General features: G+C 42.7%; 1 protein-coding gene across 1 annotated transcript; it reads left to right on the plus strand.

Moving 5' to 3' along the window:
• The first annotated feature begins 916 nt into the window (after positions 1-916).
• On the plus strand, positions 917-14620 carry ddx46 (DEAD (Asp-Glu-Ala-Asp) box polypeptide 46). The gene is made up of 23 exons (XM_062537068.1): positions 917-1034; positions 1697-1879; positions 2006-2134; positions 2398-2479; positions 2775-2943; positions 3485-3693; positions 4158-4265; positions 4470-4635; positions 5813-5933; positions 6533-6708; positions 6801-6922; positions 7067-7145; positions 8052-8134; positions 8244-8408; positions 9458-9620; positions 9984-10177; positions 10531-10668; positions 11743-11892; positions 12528-12758; positions 13022-13240; positions 13606-13750; positions 13848-13921; positions 14131-14620. The coding sequence occupies exons 1-23, from the start codon at positions 1018-1020 to the stop codon at positions 14176-14178; spliced, it is 3171 nt and encodes a 1056-aa protein (XP_062393052.1). The 5' UTR covers positions 917-1017; the 3' UTR covers positions 14179-14620.
• The last annotated feature ends 69 nt before the right edge of the window (positions 14621-14689 follow it).

Genomic DNA, 14689 nt, shown 5'->3' on the forward strand with positions numbered 1-14689 from the left:
GATTGATATACACTATATTGCCAAAAGTATTGGCTCACCTGCACTGACCCCCATATGAACTTCAGTCATCCTATTCTTAACACATATAGGGCTTAATATGACATTGGTCCACTCTTAGTAGCTATAACAGCTTCAACTCTTCAGGGAAGGCTTTCCACAAGGTTTAGGAGTGTGTGTAAGGGAATTTTTAACCATTCCCCAGAAGCGTATTTGTGAAGTCACACACTGATGTTGGACGAGGAGACTGGCTCTCAGTCTCCACTTTAATTCATCCCAAAGGTGTTCTATTGGGCTGAGGTCAGGACTCTGTCATCCATGTCTGTATGGACCGTGCTTGGTGCACTAGTAGCCTACACAGTCATGTGTGAACAGGAAGTGGCCATCTCCAAACTGTTCCCACAAAAGTTGGGCACATGGAATTGCCCATTGCTGAATCAGTCAGAGTTCCTTTCACTGGAACTAAGAGGCCAAGCCCAGCTCGGGGATGGCCCCTTCCTGTTCCAACATGACTGTGCACCAACAGAACACCTTTGAGATGAATTAGACAGACTGAGAGCCAGTCTCCTCGTTCAAATCAGTGTGTGACCTCACAAATGTGCAAATGTGCTTCCCATAAACACACTCCTAAACCTTGTGGAAAGCCTTTCCCTGAAGAGTAGAAGCTGTTACAGTAGCTACTAAGAGTGGACCGACGTCATATTAAACCCTATAGATTAAGAATAGGATGTGCCTGAAGTTCATATGGGGGTCAAGGCAGTAATATACTATTGCCAATAACTTTTGCCAATAGTGTAGGCTATATTTGTCCTCAACAGCCCCCATTAATGCATAACAGGCCTAACAATTCACAATGTGTAAGTATATCTTCCACGCCAGTAGAGGCAGCGATAGACAAGTGGCTTCAGCGGGCGATCCAGTCGCTTTTGTATGACGTAGTTCTGTGAGCGCGACAGAGAGGCGCAAACGCAGCGAAAATTACAAGACACTTCTGTAACAATATCTAAAATTTGGAAGAACATGGGTAGAGAGTCAAGGTAAGCACGATAGTAATGTTTTTTTATTGGAACACCTAGTTTAAGGGACGCATGAAGTCGCGTATAGCTGTGCCTTAGTTAGCTATGCAACGTATAGCTAACGTTAGCACTTTGCTTTATTTTGGTAGTTAACTTACCGAACCCAATTCCAAGATAATAACATAACTCCATCAAACTTTGCTGTATGAAGTTATGATCTTGAAAGTCAACTATGGGATCCAGATGTACGATCTTGTGTGCAAGCAAGGTCCATGTGTGTTTCTTTCTGACATGACATTAGCTCTGTTTAACGTTAGTTAATTTTAGTCTTTCTGATAGCAGCTATTAACATTAGCCACGAGGACGCATTGTTGATTACAGTCTACATCTACCAGGCAATCTAGGTATATTGTTTGTCATTTGTAAAGAAGCCTGTCCTGTTTGTAGCAAGATTTTGTATTACATTTTTGGTAAACGAGCTTCTTTTATAAGATGTCAGGTCAACAAAAGAAAGCTAACTCACTTATTTGCGCAAATGTGTCGTTGCATTGAACATTGAACTAGGGTTTGTGATGACGTGAATTCACAATGATTCAAAGCTGAAATTCGAATATAAAGACAACTCCGATATTTCGAATAAGTCTCAGACCCATCATGTTGTGTCTTGTTTCTCACGATTTCAGGCATTACAGGAAGCGTTCGGCATCAAGAGGTCGGTCGGGAAGCCGATCGAACAGCCGCTCTCCCGACAAACGCTCAAAGAAAGATGAGCGAGCTGGTTCCAGAAACCGAGACCGCAACAGGAGAGAGAGATCTCGCAGCAGAGACCGCCGTAGGTCACGGTCTAGAGATAGGAAACGCCCTCGGTAAGACACGTCCACGTCCAGATTCGTCTGTGTTTTGCAGTTGTTTCCAATTGAACCATATATTCAAATGTTATGAAGTTTACTCAGAAATGCAAATTGTTCACCGATTTTGTGGTGGCATTTCAGCCGATCCAGGAGTCGGGAGAGACGTAGATCAAGGAGCAGGGATCGGAGGAGGTCCAGGAGTAGGAGCAGGAGTCGAGGACGGCGGTCACGAACTCCAAGTCCTAGCAAAAGCAGAAAAACTGAAGACAGGTATCATTGATGTAGTGCTAAGCATGCATGCACTTTACTAATAGTATGCCTTGATAGATGCAAACGCAAACATTACCGGTAATCCACATGGCACAGTTAGATTTAGTTGCACATTGACCTGCAGCTGCTTTAGTTGTGATGCTTTTGAGATTTTGAACGATGTGTAGAGATTTTGTAGTGTTGACATTGCAACTTTCGATAGGGATTGCGTTGGATATCGACAAACACAGTCAGAAGTAATGTCTGTTCGTTCATTCTTTTAGCAAAGAAAAATCAAGCAATGGAGATCCAGCAAACGAAAAGAAAAAAGTAAAGGAAGAAAAAGAGGAAGAAAAAGTCGAAGATGTAAGTTACACGTCTGAAGAACACAAAGTCTTACTGTTTGTAACATATCTATCTATTAATGCAAGGAACATCTGTCTTCCACGCATAACTCTCGAACCACTCATCCGACTGCTCTCAAATTTGGTGGGTGTTATCTAATGGCACGACTGTGTGCAGTACCAAATTGGTTATACGAACAAAAAATGCCACATCTACGGGCTCTGCACTAGTAGCTAAGATATTACGAAGGCTCTTGGTATGATAGAGTGCAATAGAACCAATGTGTATTTACACTGTATGTCATTTCATCATGCAGCAAGACTTTGATCACAACACACTGGAGGAAGAAATGAGGAAAAGAAAAGAACGTGTTGAGAAATGGCGTGAGGAGCAGAGGAAGAAAGCCATCGAGAATATTGGGGAGATCAAGAAGGAACTCGAGGAGATGAAGCAGGGGAAGAAGTGGAGTCTGGAGGATGATGATGGTAAGAGAGGACAAAAGGGGGGAATCAGCAGTTTCTCTGCAGCGAATAATACCGTTCACTCTTAAAGGGGCGTTCAAACTAAGAACGATAACTGTAACGTAAACTATACAAAAAATGTGTTCTTGCGAATATGAATGACTACGTTCACACATAAGCTATAACAAAAACGACATATGGAAAAACGATATCGCTAGGGGTCACTTTCATAGCGATTTTGACCATGATAAAAAAAAGCTACAGCCAAAAAACAACCAATCAGAACCCATCACATTTTAGCCATCACATTCAGGAGAGACTTTATCGTTTATCGTTGGACAATGTGGACGCCTTTATCATTATAGTTGTTGTCATAGCTGTCGGTCCTGCTGTGAAGCATTTCTGAACAGTCTCAGTTTGCTATGAGTTGATTTGGGCAAAACTGTGAAGTTCAAATCCTTGTGTACAATTGAAGAACTACCTCCTTCAGCCACTGCAGTTTGAATTGTAGTGGTTCAGTTGTTGCCATTGACTGAGTGCGTGACTGGCTCTATGCATTGAGCAGATGATGATGAAGAGGCCCCAGCACCTCTGGAGCAGGAGGAGGAGGAGGAAGAGGAGAAGCCAGAAGAGAAAGAGGAGGAAGAGGAGAAGACCACTGACATGGAAGAGGAGCCTGGCGAGGAAATCGACTCCCTCGACGCCTACATGGAGGAGGTGAAGGAAGAAGTAAAGAAGTTCAACATGGGCACCATGAGGGGCAAGAACGACAAGGTGAGTGGTTACAGAGGAGCTTGACTATAGTCACAACAACTATTTACTCTAGGTACGTCTAAATTAATATTCTCAAGGGAAGGGAACGTTAGGGAAACATTGAGGGAGCAACATGTAACCAACAACGTTAAGAGAACATTGCGGGAACCAAAAATGTAACCAACTGCTAACGTTGAGAGAACATAACGAAACCTTTCCTGCCAAACCAAGTGGCAACCAAAACCTAACCAAAAAGAACTTGCAGGAAACGTTACTGGAATCAAAGGCTTTCGTAACTAGAACGTTCTGGTAACCAAAAATGGCTAGTAGGGTAACCAGGTTGTGGGAAGAGGATTATTTCCTGGTCATATTTTGGCACAAGTTTCCTTGGCATGAAGAAATGGCATACCTCTAATGCATTGTTTTTGATGTTGGTTGTCTTGTATTGGCGTAACAGACGCTCTTGTATTCTTTTCCACTTCCAGAAGGGTGGCATGGTGACCAAAGTGGTAACCGTGGTAAAGACAAAGAAGATGCCTCACACAACCAAGAAGAAAGGGGAGCTGATGGAGAACGACCAGGATGCAATGGAGGTATGCATCTCAACTTCATCTGGATGTGTGTTTGAATGCGCGGTTGGGCGAAGTTCCAGCATAGTACACACACGTTCCTAACATTGGAACATTTAACACTTACAGTGCTACTGTAAAGCATACAAGTAAAGGGGATAACTCAAGAATTAGCCAACAAAAGTGACTGTGTGTGTAATGTGTATGTCCACTTGTTTGTCTTCGCAGTACTCCTCAGAGGAAGAGGAAGTGGATCTGCAGACTGCTCTGACTGGCTTCCAAACAAAACAGAGGAAAGTGCTGGAACCTGTGGATCACCAGAAGATCCAGTATGAGCCGTACCGCAAGAATTTCTATGTGGAGGTTCCAGAATTGGCCAAAATGACACCCGAAGGTATGTTGTGTGGTCTTGTATTGGCCAGTGGCCTGTACTCCAAAGCAAGGTTTAACCAACGTAACTTCAAGAGTAACATGATCCCCTTTCAGACATACACTGGAATCTGGACATGATGTAAATGTCACGGGTGGGCTGTATGTATAAACACAGTTGTCAGCATAATTTGATCTAGACATCACCCAGGCCTTTCCCCACCTGCCCCTTAGTACAGATGTCTGAACATATGTCTGAACACAAAAGGGTAAGACGAGGGTAATTCGCTTATGATTGGTCATGAACTCCACCTGCTTTGGCGAACCAGCTCCTTAATTCAAAGGTGTGCAAACACCAGTTTAGGTAATATGCCATCGTAAATCACTGCCATAGTACCGTTTAGCACCACCAATTTATGTTTTTGTCATCCCTAGTAACTTCCCTAGATAAGCCCACATTGAATCTGAGTTGGAAAACTTCCTTTGTATTACAGGCCACTGCTATTACTTGGTATTTATGTTTCAACCACGTTGTAAATATTGTGAGTTGGCTGACTGGCAATGGCTGACTATAATTTGAACTTCTAAATATTAGTCATACTTGAATAAAATGACTGTTCCTTATTTGTGACCATTCATAGCGAAATCAGTCGTTTTGCGCACAACGTTATTTTGAGAAAATCAACAATAACAAACTTCCGGGTTAAAATGTTGAATTTCACGTTTTCGCATAATTCGACTGTATACAGTCTACAGTTTCATATCGTGAACGCATTTGACGGAAAAACATACGTTTTGACTGTTAAAGGTATAAAAAGCATAAAACGAGCGAAAATTAAAAGTGAAAGCGAAACCGGCGATGAAATCGCCGATCCTGCATAGTATACCTTTAAACCTGGCAAAGATTCAACACATTTGCTGTCATTCCCGTTGTGCACGCGCCGCTTAAAAAGGTGATTTCTCCTCTTCTGGCATATCGTGACAGGAGAACCATGTCAAGTTTGGATGCGGTTATCTTAGCGATAGTTTTGTAATACCCTCGATATACATATCGTTGGAAAGCTTAGTTTATGGCCGTTCACGTGAGCACAATAACTTAATTTAATACATTTTACCGAAACGACTGGTTCCGCTTTACAGGGTCACATTTTGCGATAAGTCTTTAACTATAGTTTTGGGCTGACGTTGCTTGTATCCAACAGAGGTGAATGTTTTCCGTCTGGAACTGGAGGGAATCGCCGTGAAGGGAAAGGGCTGCCCGAAGCCCATCAAGACCTGGGTGCAGTGCGGAACCTCTATGAAGGTCTTAAATGCTTTAAAGAGGTAAGGCTCCTCACTTATACTTACCGCTGACTGGAATCCATCCTATACATTTAGAATGAATGACTGCTTGAGTATTTGTTCAGGTGGATGTCCGTGCATATGTATGCTTCATAGCTTTTCTCTTTACACGTTGTTCTATGCCTAATAGACAGGGCAAAACTCAGAGCAATCTGATATGTCTTCACAAATAGTGTATATTTACACTAATTCAGTAGAAACATCCATAATTGTTTTGTCATGATGTTCTTGTAAAGGTGAAGCCCACAATTTGCCTAATGTAACGGCAATATCCCATCTAAAAGCATACTTTTGTATAATCATTTGTTATTGATTCAATTTTAATATTATTTGGGCCTAAAGCCATTTACTTATCTACTTCCCATTTTAGCCATATTATCAATACATTTCTTTATTATGCATTTATATTCGCTAATATGAAAATTCACATTAATTATGCATAATATTAAAATGTCCCAAGTAGAAGTGGATTCTACCCGAAAAAGCACTATAGAATCAATTGAGAAGTTTGGTAGTGACCTTTTAATAAGATTGTTCTGGATTTTGCCCTGCCTATAATAAGATCTTGTCTGTTTGCACAGGCAAAGCTATGAGAAGCCCACACCCATTCAGTGTCAGGCCATTCCGGCCATCATGTCGGGTCGAGACATGATCGGCATCGCCAAGACTGGCAGTGGGAAAACCATTGCTTTCCTCCTCCCCATGTTTCGCCACATCATGGATCAGAGGCCCTTAGACGAGGCAGAGGGGCCCCTTGGTAAGCCTGGCGACCAGTATTTTATCACAAGTCCATTTAAATCCAAAGTCACGGATTCATTCAACATAAATGGTTGTCATCTTTCTCCGCAGCTGTGATCATGACCCCTACACGAGAGCTGGCTCTGCAGATCACCAAAGAGTGCAAGAAGTTCTCCAAGCCCCTGGGTCTGAATGTGGTGTGTGTCTATGGAGGCACAGGCATCAGTGAGCAGGTATGACCTTTAAGTCTGCCATGGGGTTGAATCATCTTGCCATAATGGTTAAGAATGGCACAGAAAGGGGAGTCGGATATTGATGGAAATGTGAACGAAGTAAAGATGTTTGATTTTTTAAATTTTTTTATTTGCTTGAAACAGATTGCTGAGCTTAAGAGAGGAGCAGAGATCATCGTCTGTACTCCAGGGAGGATGATTGACATGCTCGGTGCCAACAGCGGTAAGGAATTGTTGCTTCATTTTTTACCTCACTCTTTTAGAGTTTGTGTGTGCGTCTGTGTGTCTAGTTTGTTGCGCATCATATGAAAAGTTAATGACGGCAATCGGTTAATCAGTGTATTCTAATCATTGTACACTGATTAACCTGAATTGGTTGGGTTGAACTGTTAAGCAATTGCAAAAAAAAAACTCTGTAAGAAAAAAAAAAAAAAAATCAACACTTTTAAAGATCCTGTTAGCGTGGATCATGCTAGTTTGTGTGTCAGACCCTTCTTGTACTGACTTGTTCTTCTTTGACGCGTTGAAACCCATACTATTTACTAAACTTTCCGCATTATCTGACTACTTTGGAAACGTGACCTGTAGCCTTACGAAGTGCCTGAAGAATATGCCATCCAGAGGTAGGTGGAGACACTTCTGAAGGGTCAGCATTAAGCCTGCTAGTCCACTCCATTGAAACCCAGGGAGAGGAAATGCAATGTTTTCTGTGCTTAGAGGAGGGAACACTGATGCCGCATGGTAGAGCACATTGTTCAATCTTCCACACATGCGAGGTAATCTGTGATATGTTTCCTTTGTAGGTGAAAAGGCGGTCAGATAATGGTTGATGTGGGCCCATCTCTTTAATGTGTGATGTGGCTGTTTTCTCACTTTTACAGGTCCTACGTGCCCCTGAGATGGTACGCAAAGAATAAACAAAGCAAACGGAAAAAAAGAACTATATGGCTGATTTATATATATAAAAAAAATGTTTGTGAGAGCTGATTTTTCACTGCTATCTATGTCAATGTGTGCCTGCTCTATGTGTTGAAAATATGAATTATTTTGACTTTGTTGTGCTGTGAGGATTTTGTTACATGTGGCCTTGGTAGTAAACTGGTTTGTGTGTATGTGTGTTTACGTCTAGGCCGAGTCACTAACTTGCGCAGGGTCACATATGTGGTTGTTGACGAAGCTGACAGAATGTTCGACATGGGCTTTGAACCACAGGTAAGAGCCACCTGACCGTTTGCCATTCATTTAAATGCCAATACGGTTTGTCACAGTTCCATATCATATGCACTCTCCTTGAGACTGTGTGTGTGTGTGTGTTTTGCAGGTCATGCGAATTGTGGATAACATTCGACCCGATCGGCAGACGGTCATGTTCTCGGCCACGTTCCCCCGCGCTATGGAAGCTCTGGCCAGGCGGATCCTGACCAAGCCCATCGAGGTGCAGGTGGGAGGCAGGAGCGTCGTGTGCTCAGACGTAGAGCAGCATGTGGTAAGTCATCGGAGAGAATTGGAGTGGCAAGAGAAGTGTGAAAACGGAATCATTTCCGGACTATTAGCTATTCCGGCTTATACATTGATTTTGCAAAATTTCTTCAGCTATGAGGTTAATACACGGCGACGGGTAATATGGTATCAATGGTTTCTTTTATCTTGCATAAAACACTGTCCTGCGGCTTATACACAATGCGGCTTATATGCGGGTACTGTAGGTTTATTTAGGATGGCCAGCAAAACTAGTAACCAGACAGTATTAGGGTACGTTCATACTAAGCGTCTTTTTCTCAGCTGCCGGCGTCTGTTTTACATTATAACCCTATGGAGGAGACCGTTTTTTCAAAAAAGTTGCCGGCTTCTTTTAAAACGCGACTGCAACCGTCTTTTTTCTGCAGCTCGAAGTTGAGAAATGCTCAACTTCTGGCGGAAAAACGCCTTACGTCATGCTGTCTTTTTTACAACTGACCAATCACAAGCGGATTAACGAGACCTGTGGTTTCCCATGACAACAGGTAAAAAATGGTGAAGGTGACAGAACATCGGTCGAGAGACTCGTTTTAGAACTAGAAGGTGTCTGAGCTTTTGGGAAATGTTTGACATGACTTCACAACTTTGCCATAACATACTAAAAGCAATAGTCAACCCCATTTTTCTCTTTCGCAATATTTTATGTCCACACGTACGTTAGTCACTTTGCCTATCGCAAAAAAAACGCTTCCGGCTGCTTTTGGAATAAAAACGCTGGCAGATTTTTTTTTCAAGATGAGAAAACGGTATGCACAACTTCTTTTGTCAGAAAAAGACGCTAAGTCTGAACGTAGCCTTATGGTTGAAGTTGAACCAAGAAGGGCAATAGGACATGACCATCTACAGCACAACTGTACTCATAATTTAAGCCATATATAGTCCCAGTGTTTATGACTTCTAAGCAAGTAATGTAAGTTAGTGCTATAGAAGGTCACTTGATAAAAATCTCCTTGTTTCATATTCTTGTTTGTGTTGAATGATAATTAACTGTAATTCTGTGTGCATTTGTGTTAACAGATTGTGATTGAGGAAGACAAAAAATTTCTGAAGTTGTTAGAGATCCTGGGCCACTACCAGGAAAAGGGTTCTGTCATCATCTTTGTGGACAAGCAGGAGCACGCAGACGGTCTCCTCAGAGACTTGATGAAGGCCTCTTATCCCTGCATGTCTCTGCATGGAGGTACAAAACAAACCACACACACACACACACACACACACACACACACACACACACACACACACACACACGTCAGGCACCAATTTAGAAGTGAGAAAATGTCTCTTCTCTGAAGGAATCAACTTATAAAAGCAGTCTCATTTGGGAAGCCACAGAATAAGGTGGTGACAAGTCCTGAATTTTCAGCATGTGTATGCAAAATAATACGATACAAGCCCATACAAAACCATACGTACATGTATGAGATGAACGCAAAGCTCTTTTTTTTCGGGCACATAGTACACAACCTAAAAGCTTAGAAGTGAAAGATGTTTAGCATTTCCCAGCCAACATTGATTTATAGACTGCTTTCTCTCTTCCTGATAGGCATCGATCAGTACGACCGAGACAGCATCATTAATGACTTCAAGAACGGCGCGTGTAGACTTATGGTGGCCACGTCTGTGGCGGCCCGGGGGCTGGACGTCAAGCAGCTGATCTTGGTCGTCAACTACAACTGCCCAAACCACTACGAGGACTACGTCCACAGAGTGGGACGCACTGGGCGGGCTGGGAACAAAGTAAGTGGCGCACAGTCGTATACGTAACGGCCAGAGGTGGAAAACTCCAGCTTCAGTGAGTAAAAGTCCGACCATGTACTGTATTGGTTCTACCTGTGCACTTAGCACAGGTGATCTCCTTAATTAACTGCTCTTCCTAGTTGAAGAGTTGTGCTAATTAGAATCAGCTGATTTAAATTAATCTTTGGCACAGATATGTGGTCGGACTTTTACTCACTGAAGTTTTCCACCTCTGATAACGGCAAACCGAAAGTTACTTTTTATAGGATTCTCACAGTTTTTTTGGAACCGATCAGTCATCCTCTGTTCATGGGTTCATCCTCTGACTGATTGTCTTGTGTGTTGTGTCGCAGGGTTACGCATACACATTCATCACAGAGGAGCAAGCCCGTTACTCAGGAGATATCCTCAAGGCTCTGGAACTTTCCGGATCGACTGTGCCGCCTGAGCTAGAGAGGTTGTGGGCCAGTTTCAAAGACCAACTGAAAGCCGTAAGTGTCTCATTTTCAGTAAAACGGATGTATTGAAGTTCAAGTTTAGTCTTTGTAATCAGTAATTGTTCAGCAACATTTTTTATCACCTTAAAGGAACACTTCACCGTTGTTTCATATTAAACTATGTTATTCGCTTAATTAAGACGAGTTGATTACATACCTCTCAATGCATGCACTCACTGGCTCTGGTGCGCGGCGCAACTTTGATAGCACTTAGCTAGCCCAATGCATTCATTAGGATCCAAACAGAGATGAAGTTAGAAGTGACCAAACACCTCCATGTTTTATTAAAATACAGTTACATGAGTAGTCACACGACCAAGTATGGTGAGACAAAATAAAACCTGGTGCATTCCTAAGCAGGTAAAAGGGATAACTATAATATTGTGTGGCGGAATAATATTGGGAGCACTTAGACTCTGCGCAGTAAATCCTCACTCCAAAGTGAAACTGAAAGTGCAAGAGTGAGGATATTACTGCGCCACACAATATAGTTATCCTTCTTACCTGGCCGCGCGTCAGAGCCAGTGAGTGCACACATTGAAACGTGAGAGGTATGTATCAACTCTTCTTAATGAGGGGAATAATGTAGTTTAATATGAAAAAACGGTGAAGTGTTCCTTTAAACAAACCCCACCCCTTAGGTGGGGATCACATCAAAAATACGGTTGCGGAAAAGAAACATCCTGCCCCATAAATAATTTTGCTGCTTTGGTCAGAATGTCAAGTGTCTCTAATATGCAACAAACTGACATTCATGAGGCTGCTGTTCATTTCTGGAAGTTGAACTGAATTTGGTGCTCAGCTCCTTTGTTGCTATCACAACACTGGCAGTGCCAAATCTGGACAGTGTGATCCCGGCCTCAGCCTAACCTCAACCACAGAATCTCAACAGATTTGTTTATAATCTGAGCATATGTAGATTGTCTATCTATGACATCATCCAAGTATTCCCCTTTTATTCTCTCTTTCTCTCAGTGATGGCATGTACTCTCTACAGACACTTCTCATCTGTGGGGTTGTTTTACGGTACTGTTGTTCACCAACTCATGCAATTTTACAAATGTGCAGGAAGGAAAGGTCGCCAAGAGCAGCAGTGGCTTCTCTGGAAAGGGCTTCAAGTTTGACGAGACCGAGCAGGCTCTGGCCAACGAGCGCAAGAAGCTGCAGAAAGCAGCTCTGGGTCTGCAGGACTCCGACGATGAGGACGCAGCACTGGACGTGAGTATCTAGAACCGCTCCATGGCAACCAGAATGATTTGATATGATAATGTAGTCAGACAGATTATTTTAAGCTAATTTGAAATTGTGTTGAAAATAGTTTTTGTGTAATTGTGTGCATTTGTTTTGTACTTTTTGTGGTAAATGTGATTATCAGCTTGGCTTTCAAAAACAACGAGCAGAATCAATCATTGGTTATCATAACATCTGCCTGCTGGCACAGTTATTAAGTAAGGGATAATGTATTGGAGTGTTTATTTATTTATATTTCGCCACACAGATAAAACTTCATAGATTCAGGTGTTGCGTGGCAACGTCTTACCAGCTGACTTTCCCTTTCAATGAAATCCATTGCAATAAGTGAATGGACTAACTTGCGGATTCATTTGGAAGACATGAATCAGGAGCACAAAACCCGGCCGTTGCCATTGACAGCGGTCATTGTATACTTTGCGCCGCGCTAATTATATACAGTTAACAGACCTCTGAACATTGTGAAGGCCCATTGATGTGAATGGAACTTTCTGCAGCACTCTGAAGAGCAGTGTAATAACTAAGTAGTTTTAACACACTATGTGTCGCATGAATAAATGCATACCATTAAAATGTGAGCGTGTTGCGGGTGATCCTTGCAGATTGACGAGCAGATCGAGAGCATGTTCAACTCGAAGAAGCGAGTGAAGGACCTCTCTGCCCCCGGAGGAGGTGCAAGTGCCGCCGTGGCCAGCAACGCAGCAGCCGCCGCCAGCGTGAGCAGCCTGACCGGCCTTGCCATGCCCTCGGCTGGAAACATCCAGAAGCTGGAGATCGCCAAGAAGCTGGCTCTGAAGATCAACGCCCAGAAGAACCTTGGGGCAGAGGCTCAGGTATGTGGAGTATCCATGGGTTTCATAGGGTCCCTTTCCACAGGTGGGTTAATCAAGCACCATGCATCTGCATTCATAATCTAGGCGCTTGATTTTATACACCTGTGGAAAGGGACCTGATGAAACCCATGAATAGTGGATACATTCCAGCAGTTTTGTGTTTTGTTTGGTTTGTTTTGTTTGGTTTGGTTTGGTTTGGTTTGTTTTGTTTGTTCGCGGCCATACATTCTCTCACAAAGTGTTTTGTACGTCCCGGTGTCCAGGATGTGATGCAGCAGGCCACCAATGCCATCTTGAGAGGGGGCACCATCATTGCCCCGTCGGTCTCGGCGAAGACGATCGCAGAGCAGCTGGCTGAAAAGATCAACGCCAAACTCAACTACACCCCCGTGGAGAAGCTGGAGGAGGAGCGGCAGGCGGCCGAGCAGGCCGAGAGCATCACGAGATACGAAGAGGAGCTTGAGATCAACGACTTCCCTCAGGTATGAACGACCCAACCGTGGGCCTCAGACGAGACGTCACCTTCTCCTGACAGTATGGTTACCCAGAGAATTGCTTTAAATATGAACACTGTGACTCTTGTATTGGTCTTATAAATTGAACCAAATGTTTCTTTTGTGGGCAATGTGTTTCTAAATACATGTGTGCCAATCAAGGTATTAGCGGGATAACATCCTCTGACGTCACCTGTTAAACAACAACTTTGACCTTTGGCAGAGCAAACTGAACTCCTCTTGTGCTTCTTCCAGTATTTTTGCATAATGGGATATCCTTGTGTCTATAATCAATATCCATTATTGCTGACATTGTAATGCGTTTGTGTGTTGACGATCCCTTCTGCATCTAGACGGCGAGGTGGAAGGTGACGTCCAAAGAGGCTCTGCAGAGGATCGGCGAGTACTCCGAGGCAGCCATCACCATCCGAGGGACGTACTTCCCTCCTGGAAAGGAGCCCAAAGAAGGGGAGCGCAAGATCTACCTGGCCATCGAGAGTGAGTTCATCACTATGATTCTGTAACCAAACAGTCTTGAGGGCTCTGGATATTCGATGACTAATTAACGGCTACTGTGTTCTTTTTTGCCTGATAGGTGCCAGTGAACTGGCTGTGCAGAAGGCTAAAGCAGAGATCACTAGGCTGATTAAAGAAGAGCTTATTCGACTGGTAAGAATTGTATCAGCCATGCTGCTTAAATCAAAAGTGTTATCAAACAGTGTTAGGACGGAACATTATACCAGTCTAACTCTTACTATTGCTACATGATCAGGATGTGTTGCATAGTGTGTTACTTGAAAACATAAAAATGGAATTTATTTGTTTGTTCTGTATTTGTTTGTCCAGCTTTGCTCACTGGTCTCTCTCTCCCCTTTCAGCAAAACTCCTACCAGCCACAAAACAAAGGAAGATACAAGGTCCTCTAGTGGCAGAGAGCCACTGGGAGATGATGGGAACAATTCTGTCTCTCTTCAGCTGTGTACATTTTTACTAGCAAGTTTCAGTTTCAGACATTTCCTGTATGTCTCTGGTCATCTCTATATTTTATTGAATATTAAAACTGATTTAATTTCAGTGTTTTTTTTCCTGTTCTGAATCTTAATCAGGGATGTGATTTAAAATGCAAATGCGTTTTTTTTAAAGAAAGCTCAACTTTAAAACCCCATATGACCTCACAGAACAAATATAACACAGGGATGTCCAGGGGAGGTCACAGTCTTCACAAATTATTTGTTCCCCAAATATTTGGTGTTTTTATTTCATATTTCCTGGATTATCAACAGTAAATGTATTTGTGACAAATGTAAGTCAGTTTTACATGACATTCTTTACCACTGGCCGTAAGTAGAAATAAAAGATTAAACTGTGCTTTACAACTGTGTGAATTTTGTTTAAGGTCTTTTCAAACCTCCTAATAGGATGCATAAGTGACATTAA

Source organism: Sardina pilchardus, chromosome 5, assembly GCF_963854185.1.
Source record: "Sardina pilchardus chromosome 5, fSarPil1.1, whole genome shotgun sequence".
Taxonomy (NCBI): Eukaryota; Metazoa; Chordata; class Actinopteri; order Clupeiformes; family Clupeidae; genus Sardina; species Sardina pilchardus.

Excerpts from the sequence above, each read along its gene's own strand:
- ddx46 (XM_062537068.1), top strand. Across the intron at positions 2,135-2,397 it reads AGCAGAAAAACTGAAGACAG|CAAAGAAAAATCAAGCAATG; the intron begins GTATCATTGATG and ends TCATTCTTTTAG. Across the intron at positions 13,922-14,130 it reads AAGAAGAGCTTATTCGACTG|CAAAACTCCTACCAGCCACA; the intron begins GTAAGAATTGTA and ends CTCCCCTTTCAG.